This window comes from Cervus canadensis, chromosome 33 (assembly GCF_019320065.1).
Source record: "Cervus canadensis isolate Bull #8, Minnesota chromosome 33, ASM1932006v1, whole genome shotgun sequence".
NCBI classification, from domain to species: Eukaryota; Metazoa; Chordata; class Mammalia; order Artiodactyla; family Cervidae; genus Cervus; species Cervus canadensis.
The window spans coordinates 242,049-266,829 of NC_057418.1; the positions used below are offsets into that span (position 1 = coordinate 242,049).

Genomic DNA, 24,781 nt, shown 5'->3' on the forward strand with positions numbered 1-24,781 from the left:
GCACTGATCCAAAGGGAATGGAATTCGCTCAGACTTCTCTCTAGGGTGGAGGCAGTTGCAGAAGGCCGGGGCCTGGCAGGCTAACTCCAGTCCCAGTACCCCAAGTGCCCAAGGCCTTTCTGGCTTCATTCCAGCCTAGCCCAAGGGGAGACATCTACTTCCTCCAAGGGCCCCAGCTGGAGGGCAGCGAGGATGAGGCAGAGCAGTGGGCTCCTTTGTGGAGTCCACTCCCAGGGGTTCATGGGGCCCAATCTTTGGAAAGCTTGGAGCAACTGGTAAATTTATTCCCTGGGAGGAGGAGCCTGAGAAGTCGGCCAGGGGTGGGGATGAGAATGGGGTGGGGGGGTGGCTGGGGTGGCGGGGGTGGGCAGGGCGGCCAGGGGAGCTGCTCAGAGAGGGGAGGGATTTGGCTAGGTCTCCCAAGCCATCTTCACTCTCCAAACTTTCACCAAACTCTTGTCCCCCGCCTGCCCAAAACCAAAACACAACAAGCTCAGGAGGAGCTAGGAGCAGATCCGCGGGGAGGGCAGACTCAAGGCGGCACAGAGCCTCAAGAGGCTGATGGAACTTTCCCTTTAAGAAAGCCACCTGGGCGCACCGCGGGGCGGATGCAGCTCGCCTGGGGGCCGGGAAGAGGGTGTGGGAAGGGGGCGCTGCACCCAAGCCTCTCTCTAGCCTGCCGTAGGTCTGGGTGTTTGGTGGCTCCATGGGGCTGAGCCCCAGGAAGAGCGAGAGAGAGCGCGGAGTGTGTGTGTGTGATCACGCATGCATGCGGGCATCTGTGGATGAGTGTGGGTACACGCGTGGGGATGTCTGTCTCGCCGGAAAGGTCGGGTAGGTGCATGCGTCTGGGTGTCACCGCGGTCACCAAGGAGCTGCAGTGGGCGGAACGGCAGCGGCGGGGGGTGGGGGGCGCGTCGCGGGGGTCTGCTCCTGGAGGAGGAGAGCTGCGTGCCGAGGACGGTTTGGACCCAAGCGGCAGGCCCGTGGCAGTACCGGTAGCGCTAGAGCCAGAGCGTCCGTTAGAGGCGCCAGTTGGGTCTGCGCGCTGGGGGCCTGCAGACGCCAGGAACCTCCAGCCGACCTGCCTCCCTATCTGCCCGCCGACTCGCCGGTCGGGTGCGGGTTCCTGCGCGCCCAAAGGTCCTGGGAAGACGTGCCCGGGAGTCTGGGTGCCCTCGGGCCCTTGTCTGCGGCTCCCGGCTCTGGGAAGGGGCTACGGCCGCGGTGTTCTCCGGCTGCTGTTCTCCCGGGAAGAATCCGCGCCCTCCCCACCCCAACCATCACTCCAGGTGCGCTTAGGGCGGCCCGGGCGGCCGCAGGTGAGGGGAGGGGCCCACAGTCCGGGCCGTCCACCCCAGCCGGCGCCCCGCAGACAATGGCGGGAGGGAGCTGACTGCAAGTCTGGGGCCCGGCGGGAGGGGGTGCTTTCCCGAAGGGCCGGGAGGGGCCCGAGCCGGTCCGGGGGCAGGGCAAGGGGCCGGGACTTGGGCGCCCCGGTATTTTCCAAGGCAGGGGCCGGGGGCGGGGTCATCACGCCCACACCCGCTGAGAGGCCCACACGTGGCGGTTGATGTAATGGCCACTCCCGACACCTCGCACCCGAATTAAAGCGAAGGTACCGGCTTCTAGGAATCAGGGCTCTCCAGGCGGTGCTACAGCTTGGAAAGGGACCTCGCCTTTTCCTGCGGTTCAGGGGCCTCTTCTCAGTGGACTGGCCGCTTCTTAAAGGAGCCGCACCCCCTTTCGGGCTAGTTCTCTGCAGGCGACGCCCCCTCGCTGGCCACTGTTAAAGGAGCCGCGTCCCTGTCTCTCTGACAGCTCTCATAAGACCTAGGTCTGTTTCTTTGCTGAAATAAGCTGGATGCTGCAGCTGCAAGAAGAAGGTTGGCGGGCCAAAGAGTGGAGAAGGAGAGAGGGCCTGAGAAGTTAAAGAAGCCCAAAGTGAGGGAGTGTCAGAAAACGGGAGGGTAGTGGGTGAGGGGGACTGATTCTAGGGACTAATGGGCGACACTGAGCATGCCCAGGTGTTTCCAAGCACCGCGAGAAAACGCCCTTAACTCGGCCTACACTGTGACTGTGCCCAGCTCTGAGGATGCAGCAGAATCACACTTCTGCCCTGGGATCTCTCCAGCTGGTGGGGGAGGCAGATTTGGACAGAACTAACCATGCTACAATGGCTGCGTGTGAGGAAGGCGTTGATCAGATGCACACTGCGTGCATTGGGTGTAACCGGGGGTGCAGTGGAAAGACTGACTGCAAATGCAAGAGAAAGGAAGGCTTCTTGGTGGTAATGACTTTGGAACAGGTTTTGAAGATGGGTGGTGTATATACAGATGGAGATGGGGACAAGGGTGCTCAAGGAAGAGGGAATTGCCTAAGCAACGGAATGAAGGCAAGAACCCTCTGGGGATGCTGGATAGTCTCACATGGCCCGCAGGTGGCCATAAGTGGCTGTAGGCAGCTGATTTTGTCTGTAGGCAGAACTAAGGGCCCTTCCCCACTCCCACAGCCCTTCCCCCCCACCTCCGTCACAGTGAATGGGAAATTATGCTTCCTCTTCTATCTTTTTCCTAAACTGTGAGGTTCTTGAAGGCAGGGAAAAAACCTTGTCACCTTTCCATCCCCAGGAAGGACTTCAAGGCTTGGCCCAGATGGACCCTTAAAATTGATAGACCTGACAGTCCTGTTTGGAGGAGAGGAAGACTGAGCAATGAGACAGTAAAGATGGGCCAGGTCCTGTGACTGTCCTCTCCCTGTCCTCCCTTGGGTAGCTCACTGGCAGCTTGAACCCAGCTCACCCAACCTCCTCATCCTCTCCCCACTCCAGACCTGCAGCATCCCCGGCGTTTGTGTCTCTGGTCTCTTGGACGGGCACTGGCTTCTTCCTGTTATACCATTAGAAACCAGAGACCCCTCCTCATCCCTCACCCCCAAGTCCAATGCATCACCAAGTCCTACCAAAGTTACCTTCTCTATTTTCCCTAAATGTGCACCTCTCCTTACCCCATCATCACCTCATTCCTGGCCTGGCCTAGTCCTAATCAATTTCCTTTCTTCCCCTCTTCCCTCCCTCCAGTCCTTTCTCCTTACTAATCTAGGTTGGCGTTTTCAAAATGCACACACCACCAATTGCTCCTCCTCTCAGTTACAACTCTGGTTTAAAGCCTTCAGTGTCTGTCATTGCCCTCAGGGTAAAGATCAAAACAAAGCCCCAAAGACCCTGACGCTGCTTTTGCATCCACCTTAGTCTTTGGCCACGTTCTCCCTCACTCTCTGAGCCCCGGGCTGCTGGTCTTTTTCTGTATTATTTCATTTGCTTGAATCTCTCTTCCTGGTCTGTTGCTCACTGTTGCCTAATCATCCCCCTCTGACTCTTAAACAGCACTTCCTCAGGAAAGTCCTCTGTAACTCTCAGACAAGGCCAGGCCCCACTGGTGTAGACTCTGATTTAAGAGGATCTTTCACTTTCCCATCCTTTATCATACGCTCTAATTATATGCATTTGAGTCACCTGTTTCACTGGTTTCTGTTTCCACCCAGCCTGTAAGCTGCAGGAGGCCAGAGACTGAAGAGTTCATGGCGCCCAGCACAGGTCTGGCCCAGAGCAAGCCCAAAATAAATATTTGTGGAATAAATGAACTGTGGTCAGCCCTAACTGCCTGCTGAACGATTTAGGCCATATCCTGTTGGCTGTGGAAGACTATTGGAGGGAATCGGGGTTTTAGGACTTTGGGAAGATGAATGGATTGGAGGGGAGTAGAAAGTGGAGGACCTGTAGAGTCAAAACTTAAACAGAAACTTCAGAAGGTACAAAGGAAGCATAATTAGCCCCATCTTCCAGACTGAGAAAACCAAGGGTCAGAGAGGTTAAGTAATTTGCTCGAAGTCACATACCTAGTGAGTTCACAGTCAGTTCCTGCTTCCAGGTCCCAGAGTCCAAGCTCTTCATCACAAGCTAACCTGATTCTGACCCCCATGGCACAGACAGCTTGTCAACAGTGGTCCATATGTGGGTGAGAGGCAGGCCTGGTGCCTGGGTGATGTGGATGCCCAACCCTTATCCGAGGGCCTGACCTATCACAGGCTTTCAGGTGGTACTTTTTAATGGATGGATGGGACCTGTTCACAGAAACAGCAGAGGCAGGAGAAGTACAAAGCTTTGCACCCAACTCATTGTCCTGGAAGCAGCTGCCAAGCAGTCTTTTTCCCACTAAGAAAGAGAAGCACCTTGAACACAAGGGCCATATTTGCATTGCTCAGGGCTATCACCCTGTAGCCGAAGCTCCAGGACAGAGCATCCTCAGTTTACTCCTCTGACCAGAAGGCATGATGTCCAAGCTTCATTACTGTCATCATTGTCATTATTATCTGTTAGCCAGAGAATGGCAGCTTTGAAGACAATAAGTCTAGAGTTTATAGCTTGGAGAGAGGGATGTGGTGAGTGAGAACAAGGGTATGATCACATTCCCTCTTCTCCTGACTGCCGCCAAAAGACCAAAGCCATGAGCAGGGACTTCTCTAGAGAGGCAGGAAACCTGGCCTGGGTGACTAAGTGAAGGGAAACGGTCACAAGTCACACACTTGCCTGGCCCTGAGGAGGTTATGCAGGACACCTGCTGGCCAGGGAAAAGGCCAAAGGTAACCTAAGGTGGGATCTGGTTTAGGTCATATCTGAATGGTCTAGTGGTTTTCCCCACTTTCTACAATCTAAGTCTGAATTTGGCAATAAAGAGTTCATGATCTGAGCCACAGTCAGCTCCCAGTCTTATTTTTGTTGACTGTGTAGAGTTTCTCATCTTTGGCTGCAAAGAATATAATCAATCTGATTTTGGTGTTGGCCATCTGGTGATGTCCATGTATAGAGTCTTCTCTTGTGTTTTGGAAGAGGGTGTTTGCTATGACCAGTGCCTTCTCTTGGCAAAACTCTATTAGCCTTTGCCCTGCTTCATTCCGAACTCCAAGGCCAAATTTGCCTGTTACTCCAGGTGTTTCTTGACTTCCTACTTTTGCATTCCAGCCCCCTATAATGAAAAGGACATTTTTTTGGGGTGTTAGTTTTAAAGGTCTTGTAAGTCTTCATAGAACCTTTCAACTTCAGCTTCTTCAGCATTCCTGGTCGGAACATAGACTTGGATTACCGTGATATTGAATGGTTTTTCTTGGAAATGAACAGAGATCATTCTGTCGTTTTTGAGATTGCATCCAAGTACTGCATATCAGACTCTTTTGTTGACTATCATGACTACTCCATTTCTTCTAAGGAATTCCTGCCCACAGTAGTAAATATAATGGTCATCTGAGTTAAATTCACCCATTCCAGTCCATTTTAGGTCACTGATTCCTAGAATGTCCACGTTCACTCTTGCCATCTCCTATTTGACCACTTCCAATTTGCCTTGATTCATGGACCTAACATTCCAGGTTCCAATGCAATATTGCTCTTTACAGCATCAAACCTTGCTTCTATCACCAGTCACATGCACAACTGGGTGTTGTTTTTGCTTTGGCTCCATCCCTTCATTCTTTCTGGAGTTATTTCTCCACTGATCTCCAGGAGCATACTGGGCACCTACCAACCTGGGGAGTTCATCTTTCAGTGTCCTATTTTGTTGCCTTTTCAAAATGTTCATAGGGTTCTCAAGGCAAGAATACTGAAGTGGTTTGCCATTCCCTTCTCCAGTGGACCACATTCTGGTTTGTGACATTGTACAGGAGCCAGGGATTGAGACCATCCCCAAGAAAAAGAAATGCAAAAAAGCAAAATGGCTGTCTGATGAGGCCTTACAAACAGCTGTGAAAAGAAGACAAGTGAAAAGCAATAGAGCAAAGGAAAGATATACCCATTTGACTGCAGAGTTCCAAAGAATAGCAAAGAGAGATAAGTAAGCCTTCCTCAGCGATCAATGCAAAGAAATAGAGGAAAACAATAGAATGGGAAAGATTAGAGATCACTTCAAGAAAATTACAGATACCAAAGGAACATTTCATGCAAAGATGGGCTCAATAAATGACAGAGATGCTATGCACCTAACAGAAGCAGAAGATATTAAGAAGAGGTGGCAAGAATACACAAAAGAACTGTACAAAAAAGATTGTCACAACCCAGACAATCACAATGATGTGATCAGTCACCTAAAGCCAGACATCCTGGAATGTGAAGTCAAGTGGGCCTTAGGAAGCATCACTAGGAACAAAGCTAGTGGATGTGATGGAATTCCAGTTGAGCTATTTCAAATCCTAGAAGGTGATGTGGTGAAAGTGCTGCACTCAATATGTAGGCAAACTGGGAAAACTCAGCAGTGGCCACAGGACTGGAAAAGGTCAGTTTTCATTCCAACCCCAAAGAAAGGCAATCCCAAAGAATGTTCAAACTACCACACAATTGCACTCATCTCACACACTAGTCAAGTAATGCTCAAAATTCTCCAAGCCAGGCTTCAGCAATATGTGAACTGTGAATATCCAGACGTTCAAGCTGGATTTAGAAAAGGCAGAGTAACCAGAGATCAAATTGCCAATATATGCTGGATCATCGAAAAAGCAAGAGAGTTCCAGAAAAACATCTATTTCTGCTTTTTTTTGACTTATCCAAAGCCTTTGACTGTGTGGAGCACAATAAACTCTGGAAAATTCTGAAAGAGAGGGAAATACCAGACCACCTGACCTGCCTCTTGAGAAACCTGTATGCAGGTCAGGAAGCAACAGTTATAACTGGACATGGAACAACAGACTGGCTCCCAATAGGAAAAGGAGTACGTCAAGGCTGTATATTGTCACCCTGCTTATTTAACTTCTATGCAGAGTACATCATGAAAAAAACTTGGCTGGATGAAGCACAATCTGGAATCAAGATTGCTGGGAGAAATATCAATAACCTCAGATATGCAGATGACACCACCCTTATGGCATAAAGTGAGGAGGAACTGAAGAGCCTCTTGATGAAGGTGAAAGAGGTGAGTGAAAAAGTTGGCTTAAAACTCAACATTCAGAAAACTAAGATCATGGCATCTGGTCCCAACACTTCATGGCAAATAGATGAGGAACAGCGACAACCATGACAGACTTTTATTTTGGGGGCTCCAATATCACTGCAGATGGTAACTGCAACCATGAATTTAAAAGACACTTGTTTGCTTCTTGGAAGAAAAGTTATGACCAACCTAGATAGCATATTAAAAAGCAGAGACATTACTTTGCCAACAAAGGTCCATCTAGTCAAGGCTATGATTTTTCCAGTGGTCATGTATGGATGTGAGAGTTGGACTATAAAGAAAGCTGAGTGCTGAAGAATTCATGGTTTTGAACTGTGGTGTTGGAGAAGACTCTTAAGAGTCCCTTGGACTGCAAGGAGATCCAACCAGTCCACCCTAAAGGAAATCAGTCCTGAATATTCATTGGGAGGACTGATGCTGAAGCTGAAACTCCGATACTTCGGACACCTGATGTGAAGAACTGACTCATTTGAAAACACTCTTATGCTGGGAAGGATTGAGGGCAGGGTGAGCAGGGCACAGAGGAGTCAGTAAAACACATCCAATCCCTCAGGGAACTGCCCACCCCACAGTGGACAGACATAAGCAAACATGTCTCGAGTGAGTTTATAAGAACACTGGTAGCACAGAACACAGAAGAGGAAGCACTTTGTTCCTTCTGGAGGGGAGGGGGGCCGTGTCAGGAAGAGCAGCAGAGGAGAAGTGACGCTGAAGCTGGGTCCCAGAGGGTTTGTGGGATTTCACCTGGGGAGCAGGAGGGAAGGTGTTCGGCGGGGGCCTGCCTGAGCAAGGGCGTGGAGGCGTGCATGTACATGCTGTGTTTGCTGTGCCCAGAGCTTCTGGTCCAAGTGAGTGATGTAACTCCAGATGCCGGGAGCCCAGGCTGAGCAGCATCAGGATAGGGAAGGCCCATCCTGGCCGCTGGGCTGGGGCGAGGCGGGGGAGCAGGTGCTGACCCAAGCTGACTCCCCTTCAGGAGAGGGTTGAGGCCATTCACACAGACGATGAAGGGATTGGACCCTGTCCCAGTTCTGTGTTCTTTATTTTATTTTTTTAAATAGAATTGGGCATCTGGAGAGTCAAAAATAAACCTTTGCATTGGGACAGGAAGCCTGGAGACCAAAGGTTTCAGGGGAAGGGTTGGGAGGAGAGTGAGGTAGGCACTGGACTGAGGGTCATTCAGAAAGGAACAGGACGGTGGGGAAGAGCAGCAGTGGTCTGGGGCCTGCACTGCCTGTCCTGGAGCCACACACGTCCTGCCTGCCTTCCCCAGGCCATGTCCTAGCCTCATTCTCTGCTCTCTCCACAGCTCTGGAGGCCTGTACTCCGAAAGGTGCTAGAAACAAAGCCTGTGAGTGTGATCCGGGACCCCAGAGCCCCTCAGCCACTACCACCATGGAAGGAAAAGGTGCCAAAGGGATGCTGGTGAGTACAGGGACCAGACAGTAGCGAAGGGGTGGGGGTCATGAGCACCATCTGTCCCTTCTGGGGCCTGCTGTCAGCTGCTGGCCCCGACAGGGGGGCCTAGGAGGCTCTGCGGGGCCCCGAGGCTGGCACTGCCAGGACCCCTGAGTGCTAGGGCTATCGCAGGCCCAGGCAGGCAGCCCCTCACCCAGCAGGTTAGATACTGACGCGGTTCGGAGCCCACAGCAGGCAGATTCTGCTGCAGAGCCCAAAAGGCATGCTGGGAGGCAGGACGCACAGTCCCCACCCTCGTCACAAGATGCCCTGGAGAGCAGGCTGCAGTCGGTCCTGCCAGGAGGGCTGTCTCGTGGCTGACAACCCACACCCTCATCACAAGATGCCCTGGAGAGCAGGCTGCAGCCAGTCCTGCCGGGAGGGCTGTCCCGTGGCTGACACCCCGCACCCTCATCACAAGATGCCCTGGAGATCAGGCTGCAGCCAGTCCTGCCGGGAGGGCTGTCCCGTGGCTGACACCCCGCACCCTCATCACAAGATGCCCTGGAGATCAGGCTGCAGTCGGTCCTGCCGGGAGGGCTGTCCTGTGGCTGACACCCCAGCACCCTCATCCTGTACTCTGCCTGCTAGGGGGAGCATTCAGTAGGGGCTGCTCAAGGAGCCTTCAGAGACTGATTTTTCTCTTCTTCCACTCGAAAAATAGCATACAACATTTCATGTTGAATCCTCTTGTGAGATCTTTCAGGACACATCCCTCTCCCCTTTCCCCAAGTCACGGCTCTTCACTGCCCACTGCCTCAGAGCCCAGGAGAGGTGGTGTGAAGCAGAGGGCAAGAGCAGGGCCAGCTCATGGGTGGATGGCTCATGGATGGACGCAGCAGGCCAGGTCTGGAATCAGAAGCCAGGAAAATACCCAAGGACGGTCGTTGTATTCCTTCTCTAGGGATATTGCCTCAAGAAGCAGTGAGACTGGGCAACCGCCCAGGAGGAAGCCGGTGGCTGAGCATGGCCTGCCCTTGACTCCTCCCTTCCCCACGTGGATTCTCCTGTCGCCATCCTCATTCAGTGAGAGACTGACGACCTCGGGTCTCTTGCTGAGCCCTCCCCAAACAAGCCCTGTCTCTCACCAGGGATTTCTGGGACTCTTAAGTCCTCGGTCCAGAGAAATGCTGTTAGGGAGGCAGCCACACACTTGTGCCCCAGGCTCAGGACCCTCTCTCCTGCCTGGTCCTGAACTTCCAGTATCCAGCCCCTCAGGACCACTCTGGTCTGGCCCACTCCTGATTGGACCAAGTCTGAATGAATAAGGCTTCTTCTCAAAGTATTCCTGAGCCAGCCTGAGCTCTTGAGTGCTCAGGTGTGGGCAGAGACGGAGGTCTCCAGACCCGCATACTTGCTAGGGGGGAGTAGATGCCATGATAGGATCAAGTCTGGCTTCCTTCTTGGCAGAAGGGTTGGAATTGCCATGGGCCTGTAACAGGAAGAGGAGTGCGGCTCTGCCCCTCCCTCATGGAGATTCTGAATCCTGTGAAACTTAAGAAACCCTCTGAGGACTCGCTGGCTTTCTCTGGAGTGACCCTGAAAGGATGGGGGCGGGCAGGCAGGGATGATGTGGGATCCACCTAGGCAACACAGCCTGAATCCCAAGGTCCCAGAACCCCTGCTGCGACTGAGCTTCCCAGACCCCAGGCTCTGCTGGCTAGCCCATCTGTGGAAGGGAATGCCGCCTTGGGACACCTGTTCCCAGCACCAGGATGTGCCTAAAGATAGCCAGAGCGTAGTTTCCTTCATGCCCTTTGACCTTTGACATCTGCCCACTGCTGCTGCGTCTGAGGCTCCATAGCAGGTCCCCTGGGCACCCCCAGTGTTTGCTCGAGATTCTATTCCTGTGTCTTTCTCAGTTCTGCTTATGACCCTGGGCTACACTATTCTCAGGAACCAGTGCTGCCTCCATGTAGTGCTTGTCTCTGAGGAGCGCCGTCCCTCTTAGCTAACCTGGGCAGCTGTACCTGGACTTCATTAGCTGCCGTGGTCCCCAAAGGGGAGATCATGAAGATGCTCCTTCTCTAGAGGCCACAGTGGGGCAGAACAGAGAGAACTGAGGGCCATGCGTGTAAACCAGGGGCACTGGGGCCCTCCCAGGCCTGTCATTCCTGCTGCCATTTGTGTCCTGGGATGCGGGAGTGGGCAGCTGGCCCTGGCCACGAGGTCCTCCCTTCCATCCCCCTTTGCCCAGGCTTGGGCGTGAAGACATGGGCCCCCTGGGTCTCCTTGGTGTCTACCATGTATCAACCTTGGAGCCTCTGCAGGGCTGTCCATGCAGCAGGTGCCCCGTGGAGGGCAACTTCCCAGCACGTGCCCAGGCCCACATGCCCACGGCACATGTTCCTCCCCCCACTCCCAGCCCAGATGGTCTCTGCCAGGCCAGCTCAGCTGCCTCCCTCATGCCTCAGCAGCTCCTAGGACAGGGCCATGCAGGAACCCAGCTGGCCAGGGTGTTTCCAAGCCTGGGAGCAGCTGGGATGGTTGGCAGCACCAGGGATGGGGATGGGGGTGGTTCATTTCATGGAGACCTAGTGCCTCTATTTATACACATGTAGGGTCGGGTTGCCTGGGGCTCAGAGGACGGGGAGCTGGTAGAGAGGAGCTCAGGACAGGAGAGCCCCACCGCTGCTGCTAAGTCGCTTCAGTCATATCCGACTCTGTGCGACCCCATAGACGGTAGCCCACCAGGGTCCTCTGTCCCTGAGATTCTCTAGGTAAGAATACTGGAGTGGTTTACCACTTCCTTCTCAAATGCGTGCATGCATGCTAAGTCACTTCAGTCGTGTCCGACTCTGTGTGACCCCATAGACAGTAGCCCACCAGGGTCCTCTGTCCCTGAGATTCTCTAGGTAAGGATACTGGATTGGTTTACCATTTCCTTCTCCAATGCATGCATGCATGCTAAGTCGCTTCAGTAGTGTCAGATTCTGTACGACCCCATGGGCAGCAGCCCACCAGGCTCCTCTGACCATGGGATTCTCTAGGTAAGAATACTGGAGTGAGTTGCCATTTCCTTCACCAAGAGCCCCACTGGGTCAGCTTTAATCCCACAGTCTCACATGACATCCAACTGAGTCCCCTCCCCTGTGCCTGCTCCCCACTCATATAGTATCTTGGGCAGATAGGCCTTGGTGAGTCTTACTGGTCTCTCCCCGCATCTCTGCTGCATTGGGTGCCTCTGCTACTAGGAAGTCTCATGATGAATAAGAGCAGAATCACCCAGGCTGGGGCTCTAGGTGCTGGAGCATCTAAATCATCCTAGAAGGCTTTGAAAGCACCACAGGCTGCCTGGGCCTGTCCCACCCTGACCTATTCTGTTCTGTTTTGACAAAAGTGTTTAGCTACTTCTTGTCTGCAGCAGCCGTCACAGAGCCTGGGGCACAGTGGATGCTCACCCAGCCCGGGTGTGGGCTTGACACATCCTGGGAGCTCAGCAAGCACAGGTTTGGCGTACACCGGGGCCTCCCCTGGTAGAAGGCTCGTCACTTACCAGGCGTCCTGCTAGCACGAGTCCTGGCACGTGACCAGGGCTCACCCAGTGTGACACGGCACACCCTGGGCACCCGCCTGGCACAGTGCCAGTGCACGGTGCAGCTCACCCTGCTCGGGGCTGGCCGCATCCTGGGTCCTCACCTGGCCCAGAGTTTGGCACACATGGGAAGACCGTATCCTGGGTCCTCACCTGGCCCAGAGTTTGGCACACATGGGAAGACCGTATCCTGGGTCCTCACCTGGCCCAGAGTTTGCCACACATGGGAAGACCGCATCCTGGGTCCTCACCTGGCCCAGAGTTTGGCACACATGGGAAGACCGCATCCTGGGTCCTCACCTGGCCCAGAGTTTGGCACACATGGGAAGACCGCATCCTGGGTCCTCACCTGGCCCAGAGTTTGGCACACATGGGAAGACCGCATCCTGGGTCCTCACCTGGCCCAGAGTTTGGCACACATGGGAAGACCGCATCCTGGGTCCTCACCTGGCCCAGAGTTTGGCACACATGGGAAGACCGTATCCTGGGTCCTCACCTGGCCCAGAGTTTGGCACACATGGGAAGACCGCATCCTGGGTCCTCACCTGGCCCAGGATTTGGCACACATGGGCACTCATCTAGTGCAGGACCCAGCAAACCACCAGGGCTCCCTGGCATGGGGCTGGCACACACTGGATGCCTTCCTAATGTGGTTTGACACACAGTAGGTCTTCTATCTTAGGCACCAACACACAGTGGGCACTCTTCTTATATGACAAGGACTCGCAGAGGAGGTGCTCTCCTAGTCAGGCCAGCCTGCACAATGACTGGATGATCCTAGATTCACAACTACAGCCTCCCCAGTGAAATGGACAATATCTAGATCCAGAGGAAAAGGCCCAACCTCCTCAGGCTTCCTCTATGGACCTAGGGCCTGCCCTCCATTCCACTTGGCCTCCCTCCCCACCCTGGCCTCCCTGGAGCCCACCGACTCAGCTCTGTGGCCTCCCCTCCCCTCACACAGCTTTCCAGCAGCCCCACCACCCCAGCACGTTGCAGTCCTGCCTCAGCAGGACCTTCCTTCGGAGTCACAGGTCACAAACAAAGCCCCTCGACTCCTCGGCCCTCTGGAGGAATGCCCACTCTTATTAAGAAAAGTCAGTAGGCCGCCTCTGCCTCAAATCTTCTCCTAGGCTGCCCTTCATATTGTGACCTGCAGAGGGCGCTGACCAACACATGCCTCTTCTGCCAAACTCCCGCCTCTGCGTTGGTTTGCTCAACAGGCATCAGGGTCAGAAACTTTCCAGGCTCTCAGTCCATGGGGGAACCAAAGATAAAGGGATGAATACGCTCCACCCACTCCTCCCTGGAGTGGCTCCTGGACCCTTGCGGCTGAGCTTTCCAATCTTCTTCCCTTTGGGACATGCAGAAAAAAATAATTTGGGCCCACGGGGCAAATTGACAAGATCACTCAAAGCTGAAGGCAGCAGGGCTGGGGATTCTGGGCTGCCCAAGCCCGACCGGATTGGCACACTATTTAGGGCACATCGTGTTGGGAGGCTCTGCCTTCCAGAATAGCCGCCGGGTCTTACTGCTACAGCTGAGAGGTGATTTACTTTAAGCACCAGCATTCAAAGTAAGGAACCCATTCCTTGCTCAAAAGACTCTAAAAACTTTGTTTAGTTACATATGTTAAACTGGCAGTGCTTTGTATTATTTTTTTATTGCAAGAGTTCAGCATACAATACAAGGGTTTAAAGAGTTTGGAAGGCTAATCTTCTGAACTCTAACTTTCTTCTGATGGCACCATATTTAATGTTTGGTTTTGGTTTTGGACCATGTGCTTTTGAGACCAAACAACTAACTGAAAAGCTTTTGGAACCACACATAGTTACAAGTTGGCTTTCACATAACGTCTCTGGACTTACTCTGCATTATTTTTTAATTTCCCCAACCAGATGGTAAACGCCTTGAGAACAGGACACTCTCCTCTAATCACTGCATCTCCAGCAGTGGCTTTCACTGTGCTTACTGAGCACCCATCCCTGTTCTTAGAGATTTCTGCTACATCTTCATAATAACAAGAATGATGCTGTAACCACTCCCACTTAATGGATGAACAGTTGAGACGTAAAGAGTTTGGTGACCTCACAAGGCCAAGCTGGTATGTAGCACAGCCAGGATCTGAGTGAGGTCTGTGTGGGTCTAGAGCTGGCGTGAAGACACTGAGAGCAGGGTGCTGGGATCCAAGTCCCATTGGGCATCAGGTGTCTGCTGGGAGATGAGGACATGGTCCTGAGCTTAGGGCCTGCCTGGCAGGCCTCAGACCAGCTCTCAGAAGACTGTGAGGTCATGCTCTAAAGACGTGGTGAGGGCAGGGAAGGCTGGAGGCCAAAGGGCGGGCACAAGGCAGACATGGGCTCAGAAATCTGCCCTGGGAGCTCTTCTCCCTTTAGAGGAGTCAATCTTTGTCTTGACTTGCTTTGTTCACTTGTAAAATGGGAATATTTTATAAAACCGTCACACACTAATAGGGTTGCTGTGGGGCTCAAATGAGATTGTGCAGCTTTCCAAAGGGTCGCTGAAGCCTGTGGATCCAGAATGCCTGGGCAGTATCATCGGCCTAATTCACATTCGGCACCAGGCACAGTGGGGCATGCATATCCTGACACAGCATTGCGGCCTAGCTCCTCAACATCGGGTAATCAGACTCTGAATCTGAAAATGGGGTGATGTCATATAATATGCCCAGCACATAGTTCCCTGGTGTCTCAGGGGTAAAGAACCCACCTGCCAATGCAGGAGACTTGGGTTTGATCTCTGGGTTGGGAGGATCCCCTGGAGAAGGAAATGGCAACCCACCCTAGTATTCTTGCCTAGAGAATCCCATGGACAGATGAGCCTGGAGAGCTGCAGCCCATAGGATTGCAAAAGAGTTGGATACGACTGAGCAACTAAACCACAATAAGCACATAGTAGGTGCCCAGAAATGGGGGTGCTTGCTCACCTCGTCTTGCTGAAGCCAGCTCGGGCAGCCCTCTCAAAGGTCACTTCCCTAGGTTCTCCAGCAGGGGGCAGCAGGGAGCCATCCTGCCTGGGACTGCCTGCTCCTTAGGGAGGCCTGGCTCCAGCCCCAGACAAGGAGTGGAGTTCAGTGGGCCATCCTGTGGACCTCCTGACCCATGGCTAGTTTTCTTGGAGGGAAATTCCCCTCTAATTGCACTGGATAAAATCTCCTGAGCTTTGCCAAGCAGTAGCCCCACCCTGGAAGACAGCCCCTGGGGTGATAATTTCTGGAGCATCTCCAGGTTTTGTGCTTCTGGAACCTTCCAGAAGGCTCTCCCTAGTCTAGATCCAGTTGCCCAGTCCACACCATGCCCCAAATGTAGCAGAATACCTAAGTAGGTGGAGTCTCTTACTCCCCTCTCTGCCCCTGCTCTGAGTACAGTTCTCGGCACCTACTTGGTGCTCAGGAAATGACCCGTCCAATGACTGAACGACTGAATCTGCCCAGAGGTAATTTTGCCCAAACCTCACTGGGAGGCAATGGCTCTATGGTCTCCACCATGAGTCTTGAGGACGGTGACCACATCTTAACCGTCTTTGAACATCTACAGCACCACACAGGGCCTTCCCAGGTGGCTCAGTGGTAAAGAATCCGCCGGCCAGCGCAGGAGGTGCAGGGAACACTGGTTCAATCCGAGTCAGGGAGATCCCCTGGAGGAGGAAACAGCAACCCATTCCAGTATTCTTGCCTGGAAAACTCCATGGACAGAGGCACCTGGCAGGCTACAGTCCGTGGGGTTGCCAAGAGTCAGACACGACTGAGCACGTATGCGGCAGCAGCAGCAGCCCAGGGACACTGGGCCCCGAGGCTCCGAGTGCTGGCCCTCAGCTTAGAGGACATGGACCTGCTAGGACTTCGCGTGTCCCTGGGCCCTCAGCCGCTCAGCCCCGACTCTCCATCACAGCGTGGAGAAGGCTCGAGCCCTCTGACCGGCAGGGGAAGCCCTGTGCCTTTTGATGTCCTGGCCTCCTCTGTCCCAATACTCTGTCCTACCTGCTCCCAACCCCAGCTCCAGCCTGCCGCCACCTGGCTGCAGCTCATCTGTCCATGTCTCCCAGTCCTTCTATACTTCCTTTCTCCCTCCTCTGGGAAGTCTTGTTTTTTGTTTTATGATTTATTTTTTGACCGTGTCATGCTTGGCATGTGGGATCTTAGTTCCCTGAGGAGGGATTGAACCTGTGTCCCCTGCAGTGGAGGCACTGGAAGCTCGGAGTCTTAGACACTGGACCTTGAGGGAAGTCCATGGGAAGCCTCCTCGATCACCTGTTCTTGCCCTCACCACACCCCTGCATACGACTGCACTGAGGCCCCTGCCCCAAATAGCACCAACAACCCATCTCCCTTCTAGACTGTGACCTCCTTGTGGCAGGGTCTCAGGGCCGTTCATACCCCATAGGCACACAGGGCCCGGCAGAGTGGACGCCCTAAATGTTAGTGGAATGAATGAACGAGGCCTGTCCCCCAGCCCACAAAGCCCTCTTCCCATGAGCTCACCAACAGGACGTGGGGAATTTCCTCCAGGATGTCCTATTGTGCCCTCACACCCACCCAGCTGGGACAAGATGTTCCAAACACCCCCAGCAGCAGCCTCGATTTAGGCCAGCCCTGGAACTCCCTTCTCTGTCAGCGCAGTGCTCAGGGGTGCCAGGCTGCCCTTCCCAAACGCAGCTTGATGACGACAGCCCTGGGCTCAGGGAACTGCCACGGCTCTTCTTTGGTTCTGCAGGGTTAGCTCTATGCTTCATCCGTGCAAGCCCTCCGAGAAGTCACGTACTCCCTGGAGACTGCCACGTGGCTGGTGAGCTCCCCACACACCTGTTACCCTCGTCACAATGGCTTATCCTCCGGCTCATCTGGAGCTAAGGGCCTCTGCTGGCACTCTTCTGCTCACCAGGAAGCCACCCCTCTTTGCCCCGACCCTCCTCGTCTGACCTGCCTGACTGCTGGAGCCTCAGTGCCGCGGTGTAAGGACGCGCACACACTAAGCCTGTGCATCAGCCTCTCCTGAAGTGGACCGCGAGCTCCTTGTGTCTCTTCCCACACCCCTGCCCTGCTCCCTTCCCGGCGCCCTCCCTAGACTGCAGATCACTGCCCTTCGGCGAACAGGGAGGGATGAAGATAGACTCCCAGGGTAACCCCTAGAAGCCTGGGTCCCATGGGGGCCTCCCCTCCTAACTCCTCGCTGGGGCTTGTCCTCGGGAGGGTCTGGTGGGGCGCCTGAGAGATGCTGCCAGGCAGGGCAGGAAGCTGCGAGCTCTCGGTGATGTTGGGTCATCCAGCGCACTCACGCAGCCAGGCGTGTTCCAAGGGTTATTACAGTAGGGGTCTTGGTGATTTGGGGTCACCCAGCACGCTCACGCAGCCGGGCGTGTTCCAAGGGTTACTACAGTAGGTCCAGAGCGTCATGGATGAGAAGTAGTAGTAGAAGGCGATGCAGACGACCACGTTATAGTAGATTCCAATATATGTGGACACCACCATCATGCCGTAGCCCACACCTAGGGGAGGGGAAGGGCAGGAGCAGCCTCACACCTAGCTGAAGGATGCGAAGCTAATTTTGAAGGGGCTAAGGGGCAGGCTTTCGTGGAGGGCCACAGAAGGGGGCAGACCAAAACCTTGGTAGGAGCAAGCTGGAGGCTGAGTGGGGGAGAAGGCTAAGGGCTTTTGTGTATGCCTGTGGTAGGAGGAGAGGGTGGAGGCCAAGTAAACAATGGATCCCAGCACGGGTCCCTGGCCTTGGCCATTGATGTGGGCCTCGGGTCAACACCTAGGTTCCATAGGGGTTGGCAGTCTTTATACAGATGAGTGAGTCAGCACGGCCCCCAGAGGCCCTTGTATGTGTGTGTATGTATCACATCTGGGCCTCACCTTTGAACATGGGGCTGATCCTCCAGAACCCCAGGCAGCCCTGACTTGCGAACTGGCCTAAGGCGAGTTCCATGAAGAAGAGGGGCATCCCGCAGAAGATGAGAATGATGAAGAAGGGGATCATGAAGTCTCCTGGTGGGCAGGAAGAGGGCTGGCTCAGGGCCTACTTTGGGGGATCCCACCCTCTTCCTGCTCAGAACCCGACAGCAGAACCTTTGCAATTGACTGGGCTTCCAGGAGGGTGTGCCATGCCCTGGACTAGAGCCTCAGTCTGAGGCACACTGCTCACGGCGTTTTTGAACGTGACAGGGGTTCCCAGGAAATCTGCTCTGAGCTGAACCCAGGTCCCAGAGCCACCATGTTTGGGTGGGAATTGATGACTTAACCAAGCAATTTCACACACATTAGCCAATGGGGTCCTCAGATATCCCCAAATCATTTAGGGTTGGCTGGTGAAATGCAGGGGGTACAAAACTGAGACTTGGGAGGTTGGGTTGCTTTCCTCTCTACCTTTTCTTCCCCCGAGGGATCAGCTGCCAGGCTGATCACCCCTAAGCCAGGGGTGGGGGCAAAGGAGATTAGGGCCAGAGGCCAGCCTGTCTGGAGTGGGGTCTGTGCCGGAAGGGGCCGGCTGGGCCCTGGTGGCTGGGCTCTATCACGTGGGTGGTCCCTGCCCTGTGCCCACTGGGTACCTCCCCCGTTGCAATAGCAGAGATATAGGAAGCAGCAGACACTGCCCAGGCCCACGGCGTAGCCCACGCTTATCAAAGGGTTGTGAAGCCCTCAGGTGCCCTGTTGGCGACTGTGGTCCTCCTCGGCGGCCTCGCTGGGAGAAAAGCCACCATCAGCAAGGCACTGGCATGAGGGGCCTGACCCTTCAGGCCTCCCCCAGTGGGGACACCATGGGCCCTCCAGGCCCCCACCCCTACCTCGGGCTTCCCCTCTGCTAGCAGGAGCTGCAGGCAGGCCTGGCAGAGGAGCACAAAGGGCAGAGTGGCTGCCAGAGGGTGCCAAGCGGGGCCTCCCTCACCAGCCCCCCAGCACCCCGTGCCGGGGGCACCAGCCCACCCAGCATCTGAGAGGCGGGACACTGAGAGGGAGCTCGAGTTGAGAGCCCCCCAGCCCCCAGCCCCTCCAAAGCCTCCCCTCTCCTCTCTGGGTGAGAATCTGGGAGCAGCTGAGCCTCATACCAAGCAGCCAAGCTGGGCTGGGCACAAAGGGGCCTGTGTCCAGACAGCCCGCCAGCCCGCCGCCACCATATCGCCAGGCTGAGCACGCTGCCCATGGCAGGTGGCTGTGGGGGAGGGGGTGCTGGACCACCTGGTGGTCAGGGCTGTAGGCTACAAGAAGGGGAAGCAACTGAACTGGGTCAGACCTGAGGAAGGCATTCTGGGACTCAGGATGGGAGGGTCAGGGGAGCCACCTCTGACTGCCCGTGACTGGGGAGGGGATCCCTGGGGAGGCTGACCTGGGCTGGATGGGGGGGGAGACCAGAGTTGTAGGCACCATGCCTGACTTGGAGGACGTACTCTGGGCAGTTCTACTTCCAGTTCCCTCAGGGGAACTGGAGGGGGTGACTCCAGAAAAGGGTCTCTGAGCTGAGAGAGCATGGACTGCAGAAGAGGGGGCTGGACAGGAAGGGCTGATGAGGGGGTTCGCCACAACGGAAGGATACGGGCTTGCCTGGGGAGCTGTGGAGCTGGACTGGGTGGCCTGAGGCCCCACTGAGGACCCCAGCCCCACAGTTGGGACTAACCCAATAAGTCTCTTTATACATGTGAGCAGACGCATCCCCCATGAGTCAGCCACCCTTAGCCAGAACCTGAGGGGTCAGAGGAGTCTCACTAAGAGGCAGAGGAGGACCCTGAGAGTCCCTGAGTGACAGAGGCAGCCTCCCAGAGGTGGGCTGTTCTCCTGAGAGAAATGGCCAGGGGTCCCTGAGGACACCTAGGATCAGAGACACAGCCGCACGACCTCTGAGGGACAGCACTGTAGTGACACTGACCCTCAGTTTGGAAGAGATTCAAGGCACACAGGCAAATAAACAAATGGGCCTGCTGCTGGACTCTGACGCTGGCCGACAGGTGCAGAGTGGGGGATGCTCTCACCGGGCCTGCGCCTTCCAGGAGGGCCCATTTGGGAAGGCAGGCCCAGAGGCCGCAGCTCCTGATGGTGGCCCTCCTAGCCACGCACCCTTTGCTCTGAGTGGGCGCGTCTGGGGGGTCACTTTGGGCTTGCACAGCACGTGGGCACTACTGCACAGACAGCCTTGTCCTGCACAAAGGTGTCACTGCCCAGAGGAGACCCTGAGCCTCAGCGGTCCTGGGAGGTTTGGGGCCCAGTACCAGGAACCCTTCACAGGGCACCCAGAGCCGACCAGCAGGGCCTGTGTGCATCATCCGTGGAGGTTGACAAGCACCTACTATGTGCCGGGCCCCACCTGAGGCTCAGGAAATTCAGAAGGGGACAAAACACAGCCGGCCCGCTCAGAGCGCGAAGTCCCGGGGAGGGAGCCGTTCCGGGCCGGCCTGGGTGCTGGAGAACATTCCGCAGGGCCTGTCGCCTCCCCCCGAGACGCTCGCCCGCGCCTCCCCCATCCTCACCATGCAGCCCCTGTACCAAGTCCCCCTGCCCCTCACCCACTCTCCCCATAGGAGAAACTGCCATGGCGCAGACAATGGGGCTGAGTTGATTCCTGGGCACCTCCGGCCGCCTCACCAGGAGCTAGGACAATGCAGCTTTGATACACAGGGCAGACTCTCAGCAGGCCCTTGGGCCAAGGTGGGGGGCCCTCACACCCCCATTCTCTCCCGTGCCCCGCCACACAGCCAACTCTTCCTGCTCCTTTGCACACTTGCAACTTTCTGCGTCACTTTTGCTGGTGTTTGCCTCTCTGGCTGGCTGTGCCTGCCCCTCCCTGGCACAGACCCCTCAGCCCCTCTCCCCACCCCCAGACCTGCCTCCCAGTCCGCCTGGCACCAGAGAGGGGGCTCGACCTCCTGGAAAGTGACTGACCTGTCCTGGGGAGGAGGGGTCCACAGGTCACTGAGCCGCCGCCATCCTGGGGTGAACACTTGTAATGGAGTGCGTGCGTCTCCTCCACTCATTCACACCTCTGCCAGATCCCGACGACACTGACGCATCCCCTGCCTCTTCCACTGCCTGCTGGGCGGCGTCAATTACTCTCACCTCATCTCCTCCCAAAGCTCTGCCTGCCCCCTGCCCTGGCCCTCCCGCTCCGGGGCCAGGTGCTCCGCAGCTAGAGTGCGGCGTGGGGCTTGCTGTGTTTCTCTCTTGCTCCCACACACACTCACAACCACAGGGTGAGGCAAAGTGGGAGCAGAAGACAGAGAGGGCGGCTCATTCCCATTCTAGAGTGAGGCGTGGGGCTTGTGTCTCCCTCGTTCCCACACACACACAACCACAGGCTTGAGAGGGTAACAGGCAGGAAGGCCAGGGGTCTCCAAATGGAGAAAATAGGCTGCAAGAGCCAGACGTTTTTATCTCTCTTAAGCGGTAGGAGGAAACACACTGGTGATATATATTTTTTTTTCCTTCTCTATACAAATTTAAAAGGAGGTTTCTCTTTAAATGCTGTGTTGCCATGACACCTGGTTTCACCTGAAGCTAACTATTCTCAAACCTCTAGCTAACCAATACATTTCTTTTTCTTATGGAAATGTTTGTCTTAAGCTATGTTAATGTACCCCAAACTTTGTCTTCAAGTTCCGCCAAATGGCTCAGAACCTACTTGACAAACCAGTATGTTATACTCAGATATTGTTCCCCTAATCTATGTAAACAAAACTATTTGTATGGTAATCTGCCCTTCTGCAAGATTCAAGTCAATCATTTTATGGCCTGGGATGAATTATCTGGTTCCATTCTGAGTTTTAAGGCATCCCTTTCTTTTCATTAGCAGACTACGAGTGACTGTATAACGTTCAGCTGAAGGCTAGCAGGGGGTGCTCTTTCTGCCCCTTCTGATGCCTCTGTCAGAAGCTTTCTCATCTCCTCGATACTTTAATAAAACTTTATTACACAAAAGCTCTGAGCGATCCAGCCTCGTCTCTGGCCCCGGACTGAATTCGTCTCCTCCGGAGGCCAAGAATCCTGGCGTCTTATCATTCAGCAACAACCTTTCAGGGTGAGTCAGAGCAGACGCAGAGAGAGAGGGGGCAGCTCATTCCCATTCAAGAGTGCGGCGTGGGGCTTGCTGTGTTTCTCCATGTTCCCACACACACTCACAACCACAGGATGAGGCAGAACAGGTGCAGAGAGAGAGAAGGCAGCTCATTCCCATTGTAGAGTGGGGTCTGGGGCCCAGATGCTTCTGAGAGCACAGGGCTGGCACTGGGTGGGCTCCTGGTAGCGAGGCTGGGTACCACTGGGCAGTAGAGATGGTGAAGGGACAGGAGAAGCTACAGGGCCACCAGAGCCTCTCAGACTTTGCAGAGAGCTGTGGGCAGAGGGGTGATGGGCCCTGGAGCAATCCCCCCAGGACTTGGGGATCTCCAGCCAGCCAAGATGGTTAAAAGAATGTGACTGACTGTGCAAAAGAGTTGTGGCCTGGTGAACTGCGCTGTCACCTGTCTGAAGACAGATGGCATTAGCCAAGAGGGGAGCTGCAGACCACGTACCCCTGAGGATGAGCACTGCATCAGCTGAACCTGAGGAGGGCCCTCTGAGAGAGTGTGCTGAGTGGTCTGTGTAGACTGTCACTCAGACCCTCAATCCCTCTTCTCCCAGGCCACACTCACTGGTCAGTCTCCAGGGGGTGCTGAGACACCACAAACCAGTGACCAGGAAGGTGGGCACGAGTGTTCTGGTGCTGGGAAGACACAGCTTCCAGTTTTTGGAAACTGATGGGTGGGCAAAGGCTCTGGTACAGAGTAGGATCTTGATCTAAGATCAAGCATGAATTCTGATGTAAAGGACATCTTCCCTGTGAGTTTGGTAAGTGTGCTGACCCCAATGGGAACATGGCAGGATGATACTATTTTAATCTTTTTTGTTATTATTATTTTAAAAATATTTACTGGGCTGCGTTGGGTCTAAGTTGCAGCGCATGGGCTCTTTAGTTGTGGTGCAACAGCTTACTTGCTCCATGGCCTGTGGGGTCTCAGTTCTCTGACCAGCGGCATTGAACCCGTGTCCCCTGCAGTGCAAGCTGGACTCCTAGCCACTGGACGACCACTGGAGTCCCTGCATCATTATGGCGAAGTCTTCAAAGTCAGACAGGCCTGGGTTCCAACCCCAGCCCTGGTGGATCTCCCTCCATGTATCTCCTTAGGCAAGTTACTTTACTCGTCTGGTCTTAGTTTCTTTCTAAAATGGGGATCATATCTACCCATCTTTGAAGCTAGTGAGCATTATAAATAATAGTAATAGATAATATATATGAAATGCTTACTGTGAGCCAGATGCTGTCCTAAACACTTCATATTAATATATATTAACTCATTTAATCTTCCCAACAGCCCCTCGAGTTGGGTATGCCACTATGCCCATTTTGGGAGAGAAGATGGGGAGTGATCTTGGCTCAAGCAAGTCTCCCAAGAGAATGGCCTCAGACCCTAGCGACTGAGCTGCTTCCAGGCCAGCCTCATGCAGCCGGGTCCCCAGACACACTCTGCTGACTTCTGCTGACTTCCTGCGAGTCCAGACTGAGCGCCAAGCCCCTGGCTGGGCCACTGGCTCCAGGAAGGCCCAGTCACCCATGATGCCCAAATGTTCACTTCCACCCAGGGTAAGCTCTGGGCTTTGGCTGCCCTGGCCTGGGCCAGGTGCCCAGAACAGGCAGTCCTGGCTGGACAGCTTTCTCTGACTCTGGCCATGGAGACAGCAGGCAGCAGCAGCCTGTAATGAGGCCTCATTAGTGGGATCCAGCTGCTCTAGCCCCACTCAGGGAGGCCGGATCCCCCTGAGGACATCCAGATGATTCTGGGGTTCCCACCGCCCCACTTCTTCCAGATACGCTGGCGCTTCCTCTCACCAACTATCATCTTTGTAAGTTTCCCGCTGGTCACTCCCCTGCTGTCCCCGTGGCAAGCATCCTTCTCTTGGGAACCAGCCAAGAAAGAACATGAGCCCAACCATTAGGCCAGAGCTCCTCCTGGGGGCTCTGCACCTACAGCTCTGGTCACTGGAAGTCTGAGCAAAGCTGTATAGAGTCAGACAGGTGTGGAGACTCAGAATTACCCAAGCCCTGGCCTTGGGTTAGGAAGGGAGCACAGGACCCTGTACTTGACAGAACAGTGCCCAGCTTCAGAAGGGGAAAATAGGCTGGCAGCAGCTGAGAGCCGGCCCTCCCTCCCTGGTATTTCCACCTGGCATCTCCCCAGAGGAGCCCCAGGGGAATCATGACTGACCTTGGCATTGGTCTCTGACAGCCTCACTGAGCTCGTGTCTCTAGCCCTCATAGCCAAGGTGCTTGGAGTGCTCAGGATATGCGGTGTGAATGCGTGTTCCAGAAGCAGGCTGTGCAAGTCAGGTATCAGCTCAGGATCCGGGACACCATCCTAAGCCACCCTGGAATAGGCTGGCTTAGGAGGGGAGTTCTGGGTTTCCACCAGTATTCAACACCTGGAAGACAGACCTCCCAGCAGGGAGTAGAAGTGGTGGAGGGAAAGCCCACCATGACCAGGAACAATATACTAAGTCTCATGATACAACTCTCCATGGTTTCATTATTATCCCCACTTTACAGATGAGGAAACTGAGGCCCTGAGATGTTAAGTAATTCCATGCTCCCCTGAAGATGGGCTTGAGTCCCAGCCGCTGTCCCTGGACAATGCCCAGATTACTGGGCAGTGATGACTCCAGCCGTCTGCAGGACTCCCAGGTGCCAGCCCAGCTGCCGGGGGAGTGCCCCACCCCCACCCTGTGCTCCCAACACAGAGGCTGGGGAGACAGCGG

The 24,781-nt window shown here is 54.8% G+C and overlaps 1 protein-coding gene across 1 annotated transcript; it reads left to right on the forward strand.

Annotated features, from left to right (window-relative positions):
- The first annotated feature begins 842 nt into the window (after nt 1-842).
- Nucleotides 843-21,391, forward strand: LOC122433820. The gene is made up of 4 exons (XM_043456781.1): nt 843-1,292; nt 8,305-8,420; nt 16,722-16,793; nt 16,890-21,391. Exons 1-4 carry the CDS (start codon nt 843-845, stop codon nt 16,924-16,926), a joined length of 675 nt encoding a protein of 224 aa, XP_043312716.1. The 3' UTR covers nt 16,927-21,391.
- Nucleotides 21,392-24,781: the final 3,390 nt, after the last annotated feature.